General features: G+C 34.9%; 1 protein-coding gene across 5 annotated transcripts in view; it reads right to left on the bottom strand.

Annotated features, from left to right (window-relative positions):
• The window catches only part of PTPRC (protein tyrosine phosphatase receptor type C), a 120,276-nt gene that overhangs the window by 57,731 nt on the left and 46,805 nt on the right, over nucleotides 1-15,740 (bottom strand). For 2 of the 5 annotated variants that reach the window (XM_023224738.2, XM_023224739.1), the window contains exons 3-5: nucleotides 8,398-8,424; nucleotides 3,469-3,666; nucleotides 672-812 (exon numbers count right to left, since the gene is read on the bottom strand). In XM_023224738.2, coding sequence (XP_023080506.1) covers nucleotides 672-812; nucleotides 3,469-3,666; nucleotides 8,398-8,424 — 366 coding nt within the window. The remainder of the gene's footprint in view (nucleotides 1-671; nucleotides 813-3,468; nucleotides 3,667-8,397; nucleotides 8,425-15,740) is intronic. The other 3 variants (XM_023224740.1, XM_023224741.2, XM_023224742.1) reach the window with 2 other exon arrangements.

Raw genomic sequence — 15,740 nt, 5'->3', positions numbered from 1 at the left:
AACTTTCAAGCGCTTAGATCGCTGAAATTACATATGCGACTGTGTGGATTTGTGATCTGACAAAAAAATACTTGTTTTTCTTGTATATAAAAGGGCACCACGAAGTGGTGTGGAGATTAATTTTGAAAAGAAAAGGGAGGAAATATTTTGTACTGTTGTTATAAACACAGAGAAGCCATCCTGAAAGATTCTTGATGTTTGAATGGGAAACAAAACCATTCCTTTCTTTTTTCTCATTCTGTAAATAACAGTTTCATTGTGGTTACAATTTCTCACTGCTCTTCATTGATAATAGGAGTCACTCTTCAGCCTGTTTTTTGTTGCTGCAAAGTCTTTAAGTAAAGATTTATGCATGTTATTTCTTACTTCTAACAAAAAGTTTTCCTTGTAGAATAATTGCCTAAAATATATAAAAAATAGACTGTCCTGAATAACTCTTTCTTCCTGAGAAGATTTTTGCTGTAGTCTCACAATTCTCATTATTATTTCATCTCTACTAAAAAGACATTTGTTCTGTGGTTTCATATTCCTAAGAGTGACTGAAATTCCAAATTCATCAACTAACAGTAGCTGCACGTTAAATAAATGGTTAGATTTCCTCACACCATTCTTAAATACAGGTAGTCGTCTTGCACTCTTCATATTTGCACAAGTCTAAAGGACCCGCAAACCTGAGATATCATTGCTGCCTGGGGTAGGGCTGAGTGTGGCATTGGCGGCGGAGCCGCTGAGTGTCTGCGTGTCAGTTCCAGTAGAGGGCGTCTGCGAGTCTGCATGCGTGGGAAGGTGAGGCGTCTGTGCTGATGAAACACCTAAGGTAGGAAAGTGAGATCATTACATCAATCTTCCCCCACTGGAGATGAATAATTTATTAAGAGGTTATAAGGAGCAAATTGCGATTATAGTTTACCAAACTGTGAAGTGACCGAATCTGTTAAAATGTGTCTGTCAGTATTTAAATTTGCTTGACTGGAAAGTGACAGGCACCTGAGTCCTCTATTTACATATCCTTGGGAGGTTTCCTGAGCTGGATGCAGCTACAGAGAATTCGTGTTTCCAGGTGGCTTTACTGACTTTCAAATCACTATGAGTTTTCTGAATTCTCCATCAACTCTACAAACTGACAGATGCAACATTTCTTTGTAGGCAGAATAAGAAAGGAATCTTCCAATATACTAGTATCTCTTACAAATTACAAAGAAAATAAGAAATTTAAAAATGGACAAGACATGTGACAGACATCTACCTAATATACACAAGGTCCAAAAGGTATATGAAAAAATGTTCAGTGTTACGAACAATTTTTTAAATGTAAATCAACATGAAATATTTCTAACTAGCATACTGGCAGAGTTTGAAAAGGTTGATAATATCTAGTGTTTGAAAACATGTGGAAACAATCTCACATGTCCATGCTTACACACACAGTCTCTCACATACTCACAAAATCACATGTTGAGAGCCTGGAGGATATACAACAATGGTTAAAAAGGTATCTTTAAGGAACAGAATTTAAAGGGATGGTATTTTCCTTGCGTGTCTTTTAAGTACATATGAAGTATACACTTTATATACTTTACTCCTATATGTATATATGTATATGTATGTATATATGGGATTAAAGTATATACACACACAATACATACATATATTTTATATATATTTAACAGTATATACAAATATATATACACATATACCGTCTATATTGAAAATGTTTTGAAATAGTCATAAACTATTCTTATCAAAATAAAATTACATAAATTTAATGTTATGCACATGGATGGTTATTGTAACCATTTTCAAAAATGAACAATTTTGAATAGTGTATATAATGTCCTTAGAAATATGGACTAAAGGATTTGTCCCCAATTATATCAATAAATGAAAAAATTGCATTCAGCAGTATAAATCAATCATAATCATAAATTAAATAACTCATATAGACTTTATTCCAATAGATAATTGAAATATGACCTGATGAAAAGATTATTTTCTAGAAAAGAAAGTGTGTTTTTATTTGAAAGCATAAACTTTTCTAGGTAATTTTACCATCAGTATTATTTTGCTAGAGCAAATCAGTATTTTAAAATTATTCATCCTTATTTTCAATCTATTCTACTTTAAACCTTTCTCATACTGTGCTCTATCTGTAAATTTATGGCTTAAGTGGTTTTAGATTTTTAAAATGTGGAAATGAAAGTTAGGAATGTTGCATGTTTTTACTCGTACATGGGACATGAAATACAGAACCTTCAAAAGGAAAACTCTATGTAACACTACTCAGGCAACAAATAAAATAATAAAATAGCATGAGATGTTCTACCTAGTCATCAGCACCTTCATCCTTGCTTTCCTTTTGTAAAAATTTTGGGTAATGTGTTCAAATTTTTACAGTGTTTAGACAGGTCCTAGTCACTACTCTGCTATAGTGATAGGGAAACAAATGGAACATTAAATGCACAGTCTTGTACTTGCTATAGGAAGGCACTGACCATTTATTTAACTGCTTACTATATCCAATAAACTTCATCAGTATGATACTCAAAATACTTTGAAGTACCCTAAACAAAATTTCTGTGATGGTGTTATATATGCTTGTTTTTTCAAATGAAGATAAATGCCATTGTTAAACAGTTCAAATAGCTTAATATCTTTTATCAAAGTATGTCTATAAATCTGATTGCCCCCAAAAATATCAACATAACACATTATTTCAGGAAAGCAAGAACACTCTCCTGACAGTAAATTTGAGTACTGAATACACTGGCAGACCTGTTGCTAAACATTAAATGAGCATATACTTATATCAGCATTGTAAGGAGCATCATTGTCCCTCCTTGGCAAAAATATCTCTCACATCAATCTGATTTTTTCTGGGAACATGGCTACATTGCCTTTAATTTTTCCAGTAGAACTCACAACCTTAATTAAAAATGTTTTCAATAATGCAAATCCTCTTAAAAGAAACTCAAATAACAAAATTGGGTTGTCAATTCTCAGAATGGATTTAAAAATAAAACATTCTCTATCTTCAACAATTTTCGGATGAAGAGAATCTAGAATGAAACCAAGAAATTGGAAGATTCCCATTTAAGGCACCTTCCAAGGAGAGCAGGACTGATAATCTCTGAACTTGGGAAATTCTCATCTGTCCAGGTGGCAGGAAGCCAAGCAGGAGAATCATGGAGAGTGTGTATAGATCAGAGGATACTAGAACAAATTTCCCTACTGATTGTCCTTGGAGATCTTGCCTCCCTCCTTTTCTCTCTCCACTCCCTAACAACATGCATTAATTACTTTGGTCGATCTATATTTCACAGATACTAATTTCCTGCAATTTCTGCACTTCAACAAAATCACATCCTCAGAAACTGCGAAAATAATTTAAAGACAAGTTGTACTGATAACTTTAGAATTTCTTAAATGACATTGCCCTGATATTTAAGTTAACAACTTTTGTGTGCCAACCTGTCGTATTAAAAGCACTAGCGTTATCCAAAGAGTCCGGGGGTACTTGGATTGAAGTATTGTCTGAACTAAAAGGAGGTGTGGTCTCTGAGAAGTCATTTTCTCTTTCAGAGATGCTTGCGGGTGAGAATGCAGTGGTGTGAGTAGGTAAGGGGTCACTTGAAAGTGGAACACTGGGCATCTTTGTCGTTCTCGGTCCTGTTAAATTAATGGAAAATGGAAGAAGGACAAAATAAATATGTGAATCATATCCCAAATGTATGCTCATCCCAGTATACTAACTCCCCAGTCCATTACAGTGTGTATGTACATATATCTACACATACATACACACACACCATATATAAGTATATATATAAGTATATGTATATGGTGTGTATATGTATTCATAAATATATATACACAAATATACATGCATATATACAAATATTGATGCATACAGAGATACATATAATATATAGACACAGATCTAAAACAAGTTACAGAACATTGGCCAAAGATAAAAATGGGGAAATGAAATTGAAAGCAGCTTCTCACCTACCCAAAGCAATTGCGTTCAGAAGGATGAAGCATAATGGGTAAAGATGATTTAAAAAATTAAAAAGTTGTAGATAAAGAAAAGGATAAAGAAAGGCGAAGTTAGAAGGTTTTTAGGAGAGCTAGGGTTTCGGGAGAAAAAAATGAAAGACAAAACTTCTATTTATTCATGGATATATATATACATATATATATTTGAGACAGAGCCTCATTTTGTCACCAGGCTGGAGTGCGGTGGTGTGATCATGGCTCACGGCAACCTCCGACTCCCTGGTTCAAGCGATTCTCCTGCCTCAGCCTCCCGAGTAGCTGGGATTACAGGCAAACACCACCACATCCAGATAATTTTTGTATTTTGAGTAGAGACGGGGTTTCACCATGTTGGCCAGGATGGTCTCGATCTCCTGACCTCATGATCCACCCGCCTCAACCTCCCAAAGTGCTGGAATTACAGGTGGGAGCCACCACGCCCGGCCTATTCATGGATTCTTAAAAAAATAAATTAAATGCAAACAAAGCAATGAAAATGTGTGTAAAGGACTGAAAAATGAAACTCACAACTAGGTTTACAAACAACCAAAGTCTACAGAAATGTTTTTGACTTCATGATAACAAAGAGATACAAGTTAAAATACTGAAATAATTTCCACAGTTCAAGTTTCTTTAAAAAGAGGAAAATATGTCACAAAGTAGTAGTGGAATAAGTTTATGCACAGTTGACATGAGTGTACAATGGAAAAAAAAAATTCTGCAGGGCAAATTAGCACTATTGATTAAAGTCCTTTAAAATTTTTTCACACTCTTTTGCTGAAAAAAGTGGTTTTCTTTATAAAAGAAAAGAAAAATGCACCAAATTTGTTAAAAAAGAAAAAACTCATGTGATCTCTGCATGCTGGGATTATAAAGATGTATTTATATATATATATATATATATATATATATATATATATATATATATATTTGCTTAACGTATATTTACTTTTTGAAAAGCAAAAAAAAATTTTTTTTAAATATTTAATTAGGCAAAAACTGAGCTATATCACACAACAAGTAATAATTAGTTCAGTTCAACAAGATTGGGTAAAAGACAATGGCATAAATATGGAAAAAGGGAGAGAATGAGAGAGAAACTAGAAAAGGACTAGAGATGATAGGACAGAAAAGAGTTAAGAATGAAAATTGCAATATTACTCAATAGAGAAGAAAATGGAAATAATATTAAAAACAGCTTTATTCATTAGTATCAAAGTTAAAGTTAATTTTTACTAAATACAGAAAAAATTCATCTTAATTATATTGTACTTCAGCAATGTCAATATACATGAAATGTTGCAGAACTATTCTGTGATTACAGAAATGCAAAATGATCATAGACTTGTTATGTGTGTTATTTTCCAATGAACAACTTTAGTCTCTAGATTTTTATAACCAAATACCTCACAAATAAATCCATCAAACTTTTACTCATAATTACATGCCAGCATATCCAACTAAGTACAGTAATAGGATAGTAACTACCTCTAGTCTTCAGTGTAAAATCAGGTTTAACTTAATATTTTTTCATCTTCTCTGCATTGAATAAAAGAAAGGGAGGAGGCCGGGCACGGTGGCTCACGCCTGTAATCCCAGCACTTTGGGAGGCCGAGGAGGGTGGATCACGAGGTCCGGAGATCCAGACAATCCTGGCTAACACGGTGAAACCCTGTCTCTACTAAAAAAATACAAAAAATCAGCCAGGCATGGTGGCGGACGCCTGTAGTCCCAGCTACTCAGGAGTCTGAGGTGGGAGAATGGCGTGAACCCGGGAGGCGGAGCTTGCAGTGAGCCCAGATCGTGCCACTGCACTTCAGCCTGGGCAACAGAGCCAGACCCCATCTAAAAAAAAAAAAAAGAAAGGGAGGGAGAGAGGGTGGAAAAAAGGAAAGGAAAAGAGAAGTGGGTGGGAGTAAGGTAGTGGAAAGAAAGTAGGAAAGAAGGGAGGGAGGAAGGAAGCAGAGAGTTTAGAATTCTTTCTATTCACATTAAGTCACTGTCATCATTATAGATGATTTTTATAGTGACAATTGTAATTTTGTCATTATAAAAGATTGACAATTATTAATTTGTTATTTTTAGGTTAAACCAATTCTGGTGTCTGCGGGCTTCCAATGATCCCTTTTGCTTTGAGAGAAATGTTGCAACAAGTTCCCTTTATCGTCCACTATCATTCTTTTATTAGATGTGAATTACAAACAGACCAGAAAGAAAATCATGCAACATTCTCCTTATAATAGTATGTGATGATTAATATTGAGTGTCAACGTCATTGGATTGAAGGATGCAAAGTATTGTTTCTGGGTGTGCCTGTGAGAGTATTGCCAAAGGAGATTAACATTTGAGTCAGTGGACTGGGGGAGGCAGATCCTCCCCACCATCCCCCCAACCTCCGCCCAATGTGAGTGGGCATCATCCAATCAACTGCCTGCGAGGCTAGAAAAAACAGTCACAAGAAGGTAGGAGAAGGGGGCTTGCTGAGTCTTCTGGTCTTCATCTTTTTCTCCTGCTGGCTGCTTCCTGCTCTTGAACATCAGACTCCAAGTTCTTCAGCTTTTGTACTCTTGGACTTACTCCAGTGATTTGCCAGGGTTCTCGGGCCTTTGGCCACTGACTGAAGGCTGCACTGTCAGCTTCCCTGCTTTTGAGGTTTTGGGACTCCGATTGGCTTCCTTGCTCCTCAGCTTGCAGACAGCCTATTGTGGGACTTCACCTTGTGATTGTGAGTCAATACTCCTTAATAAACTACCCCTCATATACACATCTCTCCTATTATTTCTGTCCCTCTAGAGAATCCTGACTAATACATAGTACCATGCTATTTTGATGAGTAGTATTCCTGAAGATACTTCTAGCCAAGCAAATTCAGTCCCAGGTGTAGGAAGAAAGGTTTTCAGAGAACCACTCTCCTTCATATCTTTGCACACATCTTAAGTTCAATTCACATTCCCTTTCACAAATAAGAATTTAAAATTAGAAAACCTGACTCAATTGCCAATTCCACATTGTTCTTGAACCTCCACTTTGCAAATTCTCCTGGTTTCCACTGATGACATTGTTGTGGCCAATATTTGGGAGAGATCACTTTCCTTTGCATTTTGGTTAACAGTTTTAACTTACCGGGTTTCATCACTTGGAGGCTTGTTATAATACAGTCAATTCAGAGATAACAGAAACTCCCTCAATAAGGTGATGAGTCATCTGCCATTTTAAAGAATCACTCCCATTCTACTTTATACCCATCCCTTTTCTGCAAAAATAACCAGCTGGTATGGTTGAGATGAATCAATCTTCTGTAAAAGTTGGAGATACTAAGTTGCATTTGAGTAGGTGGCATAAACCAATCATAATCTACTACGCAGGAATGACTTTTATTTATTTATAAAACATCACTGTCATGCTAAAAAACTGTAAAATTATGTTAGACTTTTTTAAAAAATAAGGAAATATAGTTATTATGCAGATTCAGAAGTGTTTTTGTTAGTATTTTCATGGTTATTTGTTTTCTTCATTTGGACTGAATTTTTATTTAATGACAAAAATAATCATTTTAATAACAGATTTCATGATATGTTGAATGTACGTTAGTTGGCACTGTGCATTACTATATTAAATCAAAATTGCTTTCATAAATTTACTTACCTTCTTAATGCATACTGTCAACCATATGATTATGCAGGAAATAAATAATACATTTTCAGTAGCATCATTTAAGTGATGTGATTTTTTAACCATCTGCAATTTAATTTTCTCTCTTATTTTGCATGTACTACGTATGAATTTATTTGCAGCATCTCCATTTTTTAAATTTAATTTATCTCAGGATCAAGACATTTATTAGGACTATTAATTGAATTGTTCAGTAGAATTTGAAAATTATTATTTAAAAATATCTTAATAGTCTCAAAGGTTTTGTATACCATTGAAAAAAGTACCATACTCTTAAAGAAATATAGACATATACAAATCTATTATCTACATATCTGTAACATAGATAGACAACTCTTAACCTGCTTTCAGACTACACAATTTTGTGATCTAACTTAAATGCATTTATTTGTAGTCTTAAAATATTAAAAGAGAGTAGAAACCTGTTGTGTGATTTACTGTCAAGTTTAGGGAAAGTTACTATTTATACACAAAACATATATATAAATTTAATAGCATGTTTAGGTAGTTATTAAACTTTTTAACATATAAGCAGAAAGTTGAAGAACAAGTGAATGTCAAGAATCATTCATGATTATAAAATGTATCCTTAAAAATAATTTCAGTGATAATAATAGAAAATTGTTATTAAATATATAAGCTTTGCAACAAGAATATAAAATTAGTAAAAATGCAAATATTAATTCTTACCAATGGAGGAAGGTGTTGGGCCTTGCCCTGCAAAGAAGAAACAAAAATCTCTTAGAAAATTTCAAATTTCATTCATATTCATGTAAACATATATTATATTTTTACATGTACCTCAAGCTTATGATAGAACATTCACCAAGTGGCAATTTTCAGTAGCTTTTACCCTAATGAAACTGTATTCCCTCTCTTAATATCATGTTTACAAAGCCCATATATGTCAAAATTATGTTATTTATTTTTTGAATACCCAGGCTAAATCAGAAACATAACAGACTAAAGGATCACTATCAGGATTAATTTCAAACCTGCAAAAGACTTTTGAAAAACTTTTGAAACATTTTTTTCCCAAATGCATTCATTTATTTAGATAATGACGATTAATTGAGCACCTATTTTGTGCTAGATATTACGCTACATGCTAGGGATATAATATGACCAACATATAGAAATTCCCTGCCCTCAATGAGCTCAATTTAGTGTGAGATATGAACAAAAACAATCAATACAGCGTGATGACAAGTGAGACAGAATGTGCTAAAGGAGCACATAACAAGATCATCTTATTTACATTTCCAGGGTTGGTGGTTGGCTGGTAGAGGAGTTGATACAGAGCGTTTCTTGGATGTATTTAAGCTACGACCTACAGGATTGCATATAGCTAGCTTGGTCCCAGAGGAATAAGAAGCTGGGATTTATCTTACAGGCTTTAGATATCCATTACAGGGATGTCTTTAACGGGAGGCCTAATGAAGAAACATTTAAATTTTAGATCAACCTTTCAGGAAATGGAAAATGGATTATTAGAGAGCAAAGATGGGGGCAGGAAAATCAGGAGACTAAAACCAAAGCAAAACAGACAGAGATGATGTCCTACATAAGAAGAATTGTACCCCAAAAGAAAGGATGGAGGGAAAGGACCTATGAAACACCTAAGAATCACCAAGAGTTTGTAAATCCTTGCAAGTGAGAATAAAGGAGAAAGAGTAATATGGAAAATATCTCGACTGATAGTTTAACATGCTAGTGAGTTGTAGTTTCACTGAACTTAAGAAATAATAAACAATGAGTAGAGAGAGATGAATTGGAATTTGCTTGAGATTCCATTTGAAAATGTTTAATAGCATTTGAACATAGAGGTTCGTAGCTGATGCTATACATCTGGGTTGATGCTATAGATCAGCATACAGATACATTTTACAGCTACGGAGGTGAAGGAGATCACCAAACTATGTAAAAGAGAAGAGTCCTATCGGGTGAACCCCAACCCTGATATTCAACGTGGGTTCTTTTCTAATTCCCTAAGTGCCGGCTGGTCTGAGAAATAAAGGGAACGGGTACGAGAGAGAAATTTTAAACCTGGGTGTCCGGGGGAGACATCATATGTCGGCAGGTTCCGTGACGCCCCCCTGAGTCGTAAAACTAGCAAGTTTTTATTAGCAATTTTCAAAAGGGGAGGGAGTGTACGAATGGGGTGTGGGTCACAGAGATCCCATGCTTCACAAGGTGATAAAATATCACAAAGCAAATGGAGGCAGGGCGAGATCACAGGACCACACGAAGGGGCAAAATTAAAATTGCTAATGAAGTTTCGGGCACGCATTGTCATTGAAAACATCTTATCAGGAGACAGGGTTTGAGAGCAGACAACCTGTCTGATCAAAATGTATTAGGTGGGAATTTCCTCTTCCTAATAAGCCTGGGAACCCTAAGGGAGACTGGGACTTATTTCATCCCTTTGTCTAGGACAGTAAAAGGCAGCCACCCCCAAAGCGGCCATTTTAGAGGCCTACCCTCAGGGGCACATTCTCTTTCTCAGGGATGCTCCTTGATGAGAAAAAGAATTCAGTGATATTTCTCCTATTTGCTTTTGAAAGAAGAGAAATATGGCTCTGTTCTGCCTGGCTTACTGGCAGTCAGAATTTAAGGTTATCTCTCATGTTCCCCAAACATTGCTGTTATCCTGTTCTTTTTTCAAGGTGCCCAGATTTCATATTGTTCAAACACACATGCTCTACAAACAATTTGTGCAGTTAATGCAATGATCACAGGGTCCTGAGGTGACATACATCGTCCTCAGCTTACAAAGATGATGGGATTAAGAGATTAAAGTAGACAGGGATAGGAAATCACAAGGGTATTGATTGGGGAAGTGGTAAGTGTCCATGAAATCTACACAATTTGTCAGAGATTGCAGTAAAGACAGGCGTAAGAAATTATAAAAGTATTAGTTTGGGAAACTAATAAATGCCCATGAAATCTTCACAATTTATGTTCTTCTGCCATGGCTTCAGCCAGTCGCTCCATCTGGGGTCCCTGACTTCCTGCAACAAGTGTCCAAGATAGAATCCTGAAGTTCAGTGAATATTAAGGAAAGAGCCAGCATAGGTAATCAAATTTTCCAAGTAGGAGAAAAACTGTAGCAAACAGGAATAAAGAGTAGAGGGTGTTTCAGGAAGGAAGTGGTTGAAGTCAAATAATACGGGGATTAACATGCGGGGTAAACATGGGAGATTAACACGGGTCAACTGGATTTATCATCTGGGTTTGTGGAAATGTTGAAAAGAGCAGCTTTCTTGGCATGATGTGAACTAGATTCACTCTACAGTGAAGTGCAATGTTTTCATCCCTCATCTTAGTAAATGCCTACTTAAAAGATTCTAAAGTTCTTTTCCAAATGACAGCAAACTCAGATTGTTAAAGGGAATCAGAGATCAGATGGAAGAGTGAATTAGCTGATACTTAAGGTGACTTCCTGCCTTTATATTTTATCTTCTGAGAACAAACTGATGTGAAAACATTTTCTTCCTTCAGAGTTGCCATCAAAGGAGCATCACTCAGTATTTTTCAATGATATTCCCTGGCTTATTCCTTGAAGTAAAATGTATTTTTATATCATTGATGGGTGATACATAATTATTAACATATTTACTTTCTTATTTTCTCATTGTATTTCTCTATTTTTCTTAGTAATTCATACTTAAATATTGTTTTTAATTGATATTGTTTGTATTTTTGTCCCTTTTCTTATCAGTTAACTTTTATCTTTCTGTTTCATGTAAACTATTATTATGTTTATTTTCCCATTAACAGTGTTCCCACTCTTCTTATTTGTTCTTATTTCTCTCTAAATTAAGGTCTTAGAATTGTGTTGGTTTGCAAAAGTGGTAGTAAGAAAAAAATATTAGTATAGTAATAACTAATACCTCTCATGTTTGAAATGAAAGGAAGTGTCCTTTGTTGTTTGTGAAGAACACAACATATTGCCAAATTTAAAATATCCAAGTTGCTTTTGAGTGTGTGAACATACTTTATACAACGCATATATCTTCTTTATCTGAGAAATACATGAGCTCTTAAGTATCTAAAATTATGTTGATATGCCCCTTCTCATGCAAGCACCTAATTCCTTGGAACTTGAAACAAGTTAATTTAGTTCACTTAGGTTCAAGAAACATATATTTTTGTGCTGGCATGCTGTTAGAGACTAGGTTCAAACATGATCAAACCATGATCCTTGCCCTGGAAAAGCTTATAATCCATAAGAGACATATATCCAGTTATCTGCAAAGACATTTCAGTCATGGATACACCTGATTAAGACTAATAATCAAAATTGCTCCCATCAACATCAACATGAATCACATAATAAGAGGAAGAGGAGAAGAGAAAGAGAAGCAGCTGTAGCCAAGAGTTTTGTGTATAAGAAGTGATTCATAAGTAATTGTTGGATTCTTTTAAGCATGAGTAAGTGCAAAGGAGAAACCAAACAGATCTGATGATAACAGCTTTAGAAGAAGAGTCAAGGAGCAAGCATTGTAGACCTTGAAAAGGAGATTGAACTTTTTCCTCAGAATGATGGAAGCCATTGGATCAATTAATACAGAGGAGAAATCAAAAAGTAAATTTGATGACAGAGAAAAGAGGAATCTTAATGTTACCTGCACCACTAATTCCACAGACCACTATATTCTTTTGCTCTGATTTACTGCCTTGTTGTCACCAAAATGTGTAGCACCAACTATATAGAGCGTCATAAAAGAAAATTATAATTCATCATCTGTTTACTACAGAAATGAGAAGAAAAATGCTGGGACACTATGTGAAGCTATTTCTTTTTGAACAAAAGTATTGTGAATACCTGAGTAAATATACTAGAACTGTTTCCAACCAGTACACTGTTCATCAGACTACATACATTTTCCATGTCTCAGAGAGATTAATAAACTTCCAAGTGATCCAAAAGCAATGAGTTTTTTAAAAGAAATACATGATGTATAGTATTTTAATCTAACTTCTGAAAAGAAGGACAAGAGGTAAATTACCAAAATGGAGAAGACTGTCTCTAATGATTTACTTTTCTAAATAATAATTTAAAAATGATATTTTATTATTATTAATTGTTAATATGTATTGAGTGTTTACTGGGTGCCAGGCACTATACTAAGTCTTTTGCTTATGTTTTTTCTTAAGCATCACAAAAACCCTAAGAAGCTTAGAAAAGTCAAGCATCTTGGCCAAGTTCACAAGGCCAGTTTAGTATATGCGAGCCAGACTTGAACCTGAGCCTGTCTGACTTTACAGACCATACTCTCACTTATCAGGCATCCCTCTTTTCCCATCAACTTGTCTTGACAGCCTTTCCTCTTCGTATGAAATTTTAAGCATGAAAATCTTTAGAGAAGGTGTTTATTAAAAACTCATAAGCTAAATAAAAATGCATCTTAATCATAATTTGACTGCAAGTACATTATTAGTAGTGCTACAAATGCTAAAATAACCTTGACCCTAAAAATAGATATGCAGATTAAATCATAATATGCTGAGTGAATGCTCTATAATGGTACAAACAAATATTAGAGAAAACTCAGAGGTGTGTCTACTTAATTTATTACAGAATATTGTTTTGACAGGAAAGTCAACCAAACCACACTAATATCAAGCACAATTATTAAAATTTACAGACTTTTTGTTTAGATGTTAAAAGGTTTCTGGAGCTAGAGGACAGAATAACAGGCATATATATATATATTTTTCTGAACTCATCATTGCTTCATATTCAAAATTTCCTCAAATCTTTTCATCTTTAATGCAGCAAAATTTAAAATCCTTGGAAAATAGCTTAATATCTAAAGATCTAACATTTTCCTTTCTTCTGTGTTCATAGTTACTTCCCACAAAGGCCTCTTGAATTGAATATGTGTTTATTTGTACACCGATTTATCACTGGCTATGATTCTAAATTCCTCCACTGAGTGATTTTTAGGCTACACTAAAACATTGTAATCTATGTTTTATTTCATTTTTATATACTGTTTCAAACATGCATGTGAACACACACACACACACGCGCGCACATGCCCCACACCATTTTGTCTTTTTAAAACAAAATTCCAAGACTTCAGCATCACTGTTTAGACTTAGTGTAAGACTAAACTCACTTGTCTTCATGGTCATAAAATCCCTATAAACAGATTTTTAGTTTTGGTAACACTTTCAGTCAACATGATACATGACATAAAAGTGTTTTTGTCCTTGAAAAAAACACATAGAATCAATTTAAAATAAAAATTTAAAGTTAAAAACTACTTCAAAATTTAAGCCAATGCCCTTAAGAATATAATATAGACACTAGAGTGATGCAACTTGAAGCAACATATCAGTTTTAACAAGCCGTGTGCACTAGATTACATAAGTCTATGTTTTCAATCTTTTTAATATTAAAAATTTTAGCAGTCTTAAAGTAGGAGCACACTAAACGTGACCTATATAAAATAGCTCAATTAAAATACCTACATAACATCCAAAGGACATGCCCCCCAAAAGTGATCTAATGATTTTGTGTGTGTGTGTGTGTATGTGTGTTTGCTCTTGTATTTTTTTTTTAATTATACTTTAAGTTCTAGGGTACATGTGCACAACATGCAGGTTTGTTACATATGTATAAATGTGCCATATTGGTGTGCTGCACCCATCAACTCGTCAGCACCCATCAACTCGTCATTTACATCAGGTATAGCTCCCAATGCCATCCCTCCCCTCTCCTCCCCCCCCAATAGGCCCCGGTGTGTGATGTTCCCCTTCCCATGTCCAAGTGATCTCATTTTTCAATTCCCACCTATGAGAGAGAACATGCGGTGTTTGGTTTTCTGTTCTTGCGAAAGTTTGCTGAGAATGATGGTTTCCAGCTGCACCCATGTCCCTACAAAGGACATGAACTCATCCTTTTTTATGGCTGCATAGTATTCCATGGTGTATATGTGCCATATTTTCTTAATCCAGTCTGTCACTATTCACAGTAGCAAAGACTTGGAATCAACTCATCTAATTATTTTTATATCAATGTTAGCAATACACTAACAAATACTTTGGTGGAGAATGCCTTTATATTAAATAAGGTAGGGGGTAGGTGAAGGTACTTAACTACTTAGAGAAAACTATCCAACCAAATATCTGCAATAATTTATTAATGTCTCTATCATAGTTTAATTCTTCCTAAACTACACGAGCAATGACTTCAATTGTCTGTTGCACTTCATATGTGCAAACAATATCAAACATGACCAAAATCATAGATAGAAGCTACTGTGCTGAATCTTCACTGATAGAAAAAAAGACCTGATGAGATCGGTTGTGACCAGGCACAGTGGTTCACACCTGGAATCCCAGCACTTTGGAGGGAGAGGCAGGTGGATCACTTGAGCCAAGTGATCCAGGCTGGGCAACATGTAAAACTTCACCTCTACTAAAAACACAAAAATCAGCCAGGTGTGCTGATGTGCGCCTATAGTTCCAGCTACTTGGGAGGCTAAGCCCAGCAGTGGGGGTTGAGGCTGTAGTGAGATGTGATGGTGCCAATGCACTCCAGCCTGTGTGACAGAGTGAGACCCTGACTCAAAACCAAAAGCAACAACAAAAAAGATTGATCGTATAAGATATTCAACTATTTCATGACCTATCCATTTAGACTGGAGTATATGGTTAAATATTATTCTGCTTGTCCAGTGCAAAACAAATGAACTGTTGTAGCTACCTAATTTGTTTTATGTATGTAGACAGCCTTGTACTCTACCCTAGTTCCTGTATTACTTAAAAGTGAGAATATATTCTTAGTGGAGTCAAATAGATCTGGGAAGAGCAAATAAAATTTTTGCCTAAAGTACTTAATAACTAGTGTACAATAAATATTTATTTAATATTTGGAGATTATTTAATACAAATTACACTACAATATATGTAAACATTCTTTATGAACAATACTGGGAAGGTGTGGAAAATAGGTAAAGAAAAATATGTGAAATAGCAATGGAAATTAAGAGGGCACATGTGTAGGTGTGTGACAATAA

The sequence above is a fragment of the Piliocolobus tephrosceles genome, chromosome 1 (genome assembly GCF_002776525.5).
Source record: "Piliocolobus tephrosceles isolate RC106 chromosome 1, ASM277652v3, whole genome shotgun sequence".
NCBI lineage: Eukaryota > Metazoa > Chordata > Mammalia > Primates > Cercopithecidae > Piliocolobus > Piliocolobus tephrosceles.
This window is presented reverse-complemented; position numbering and strand designations above follow the sequence as displayed.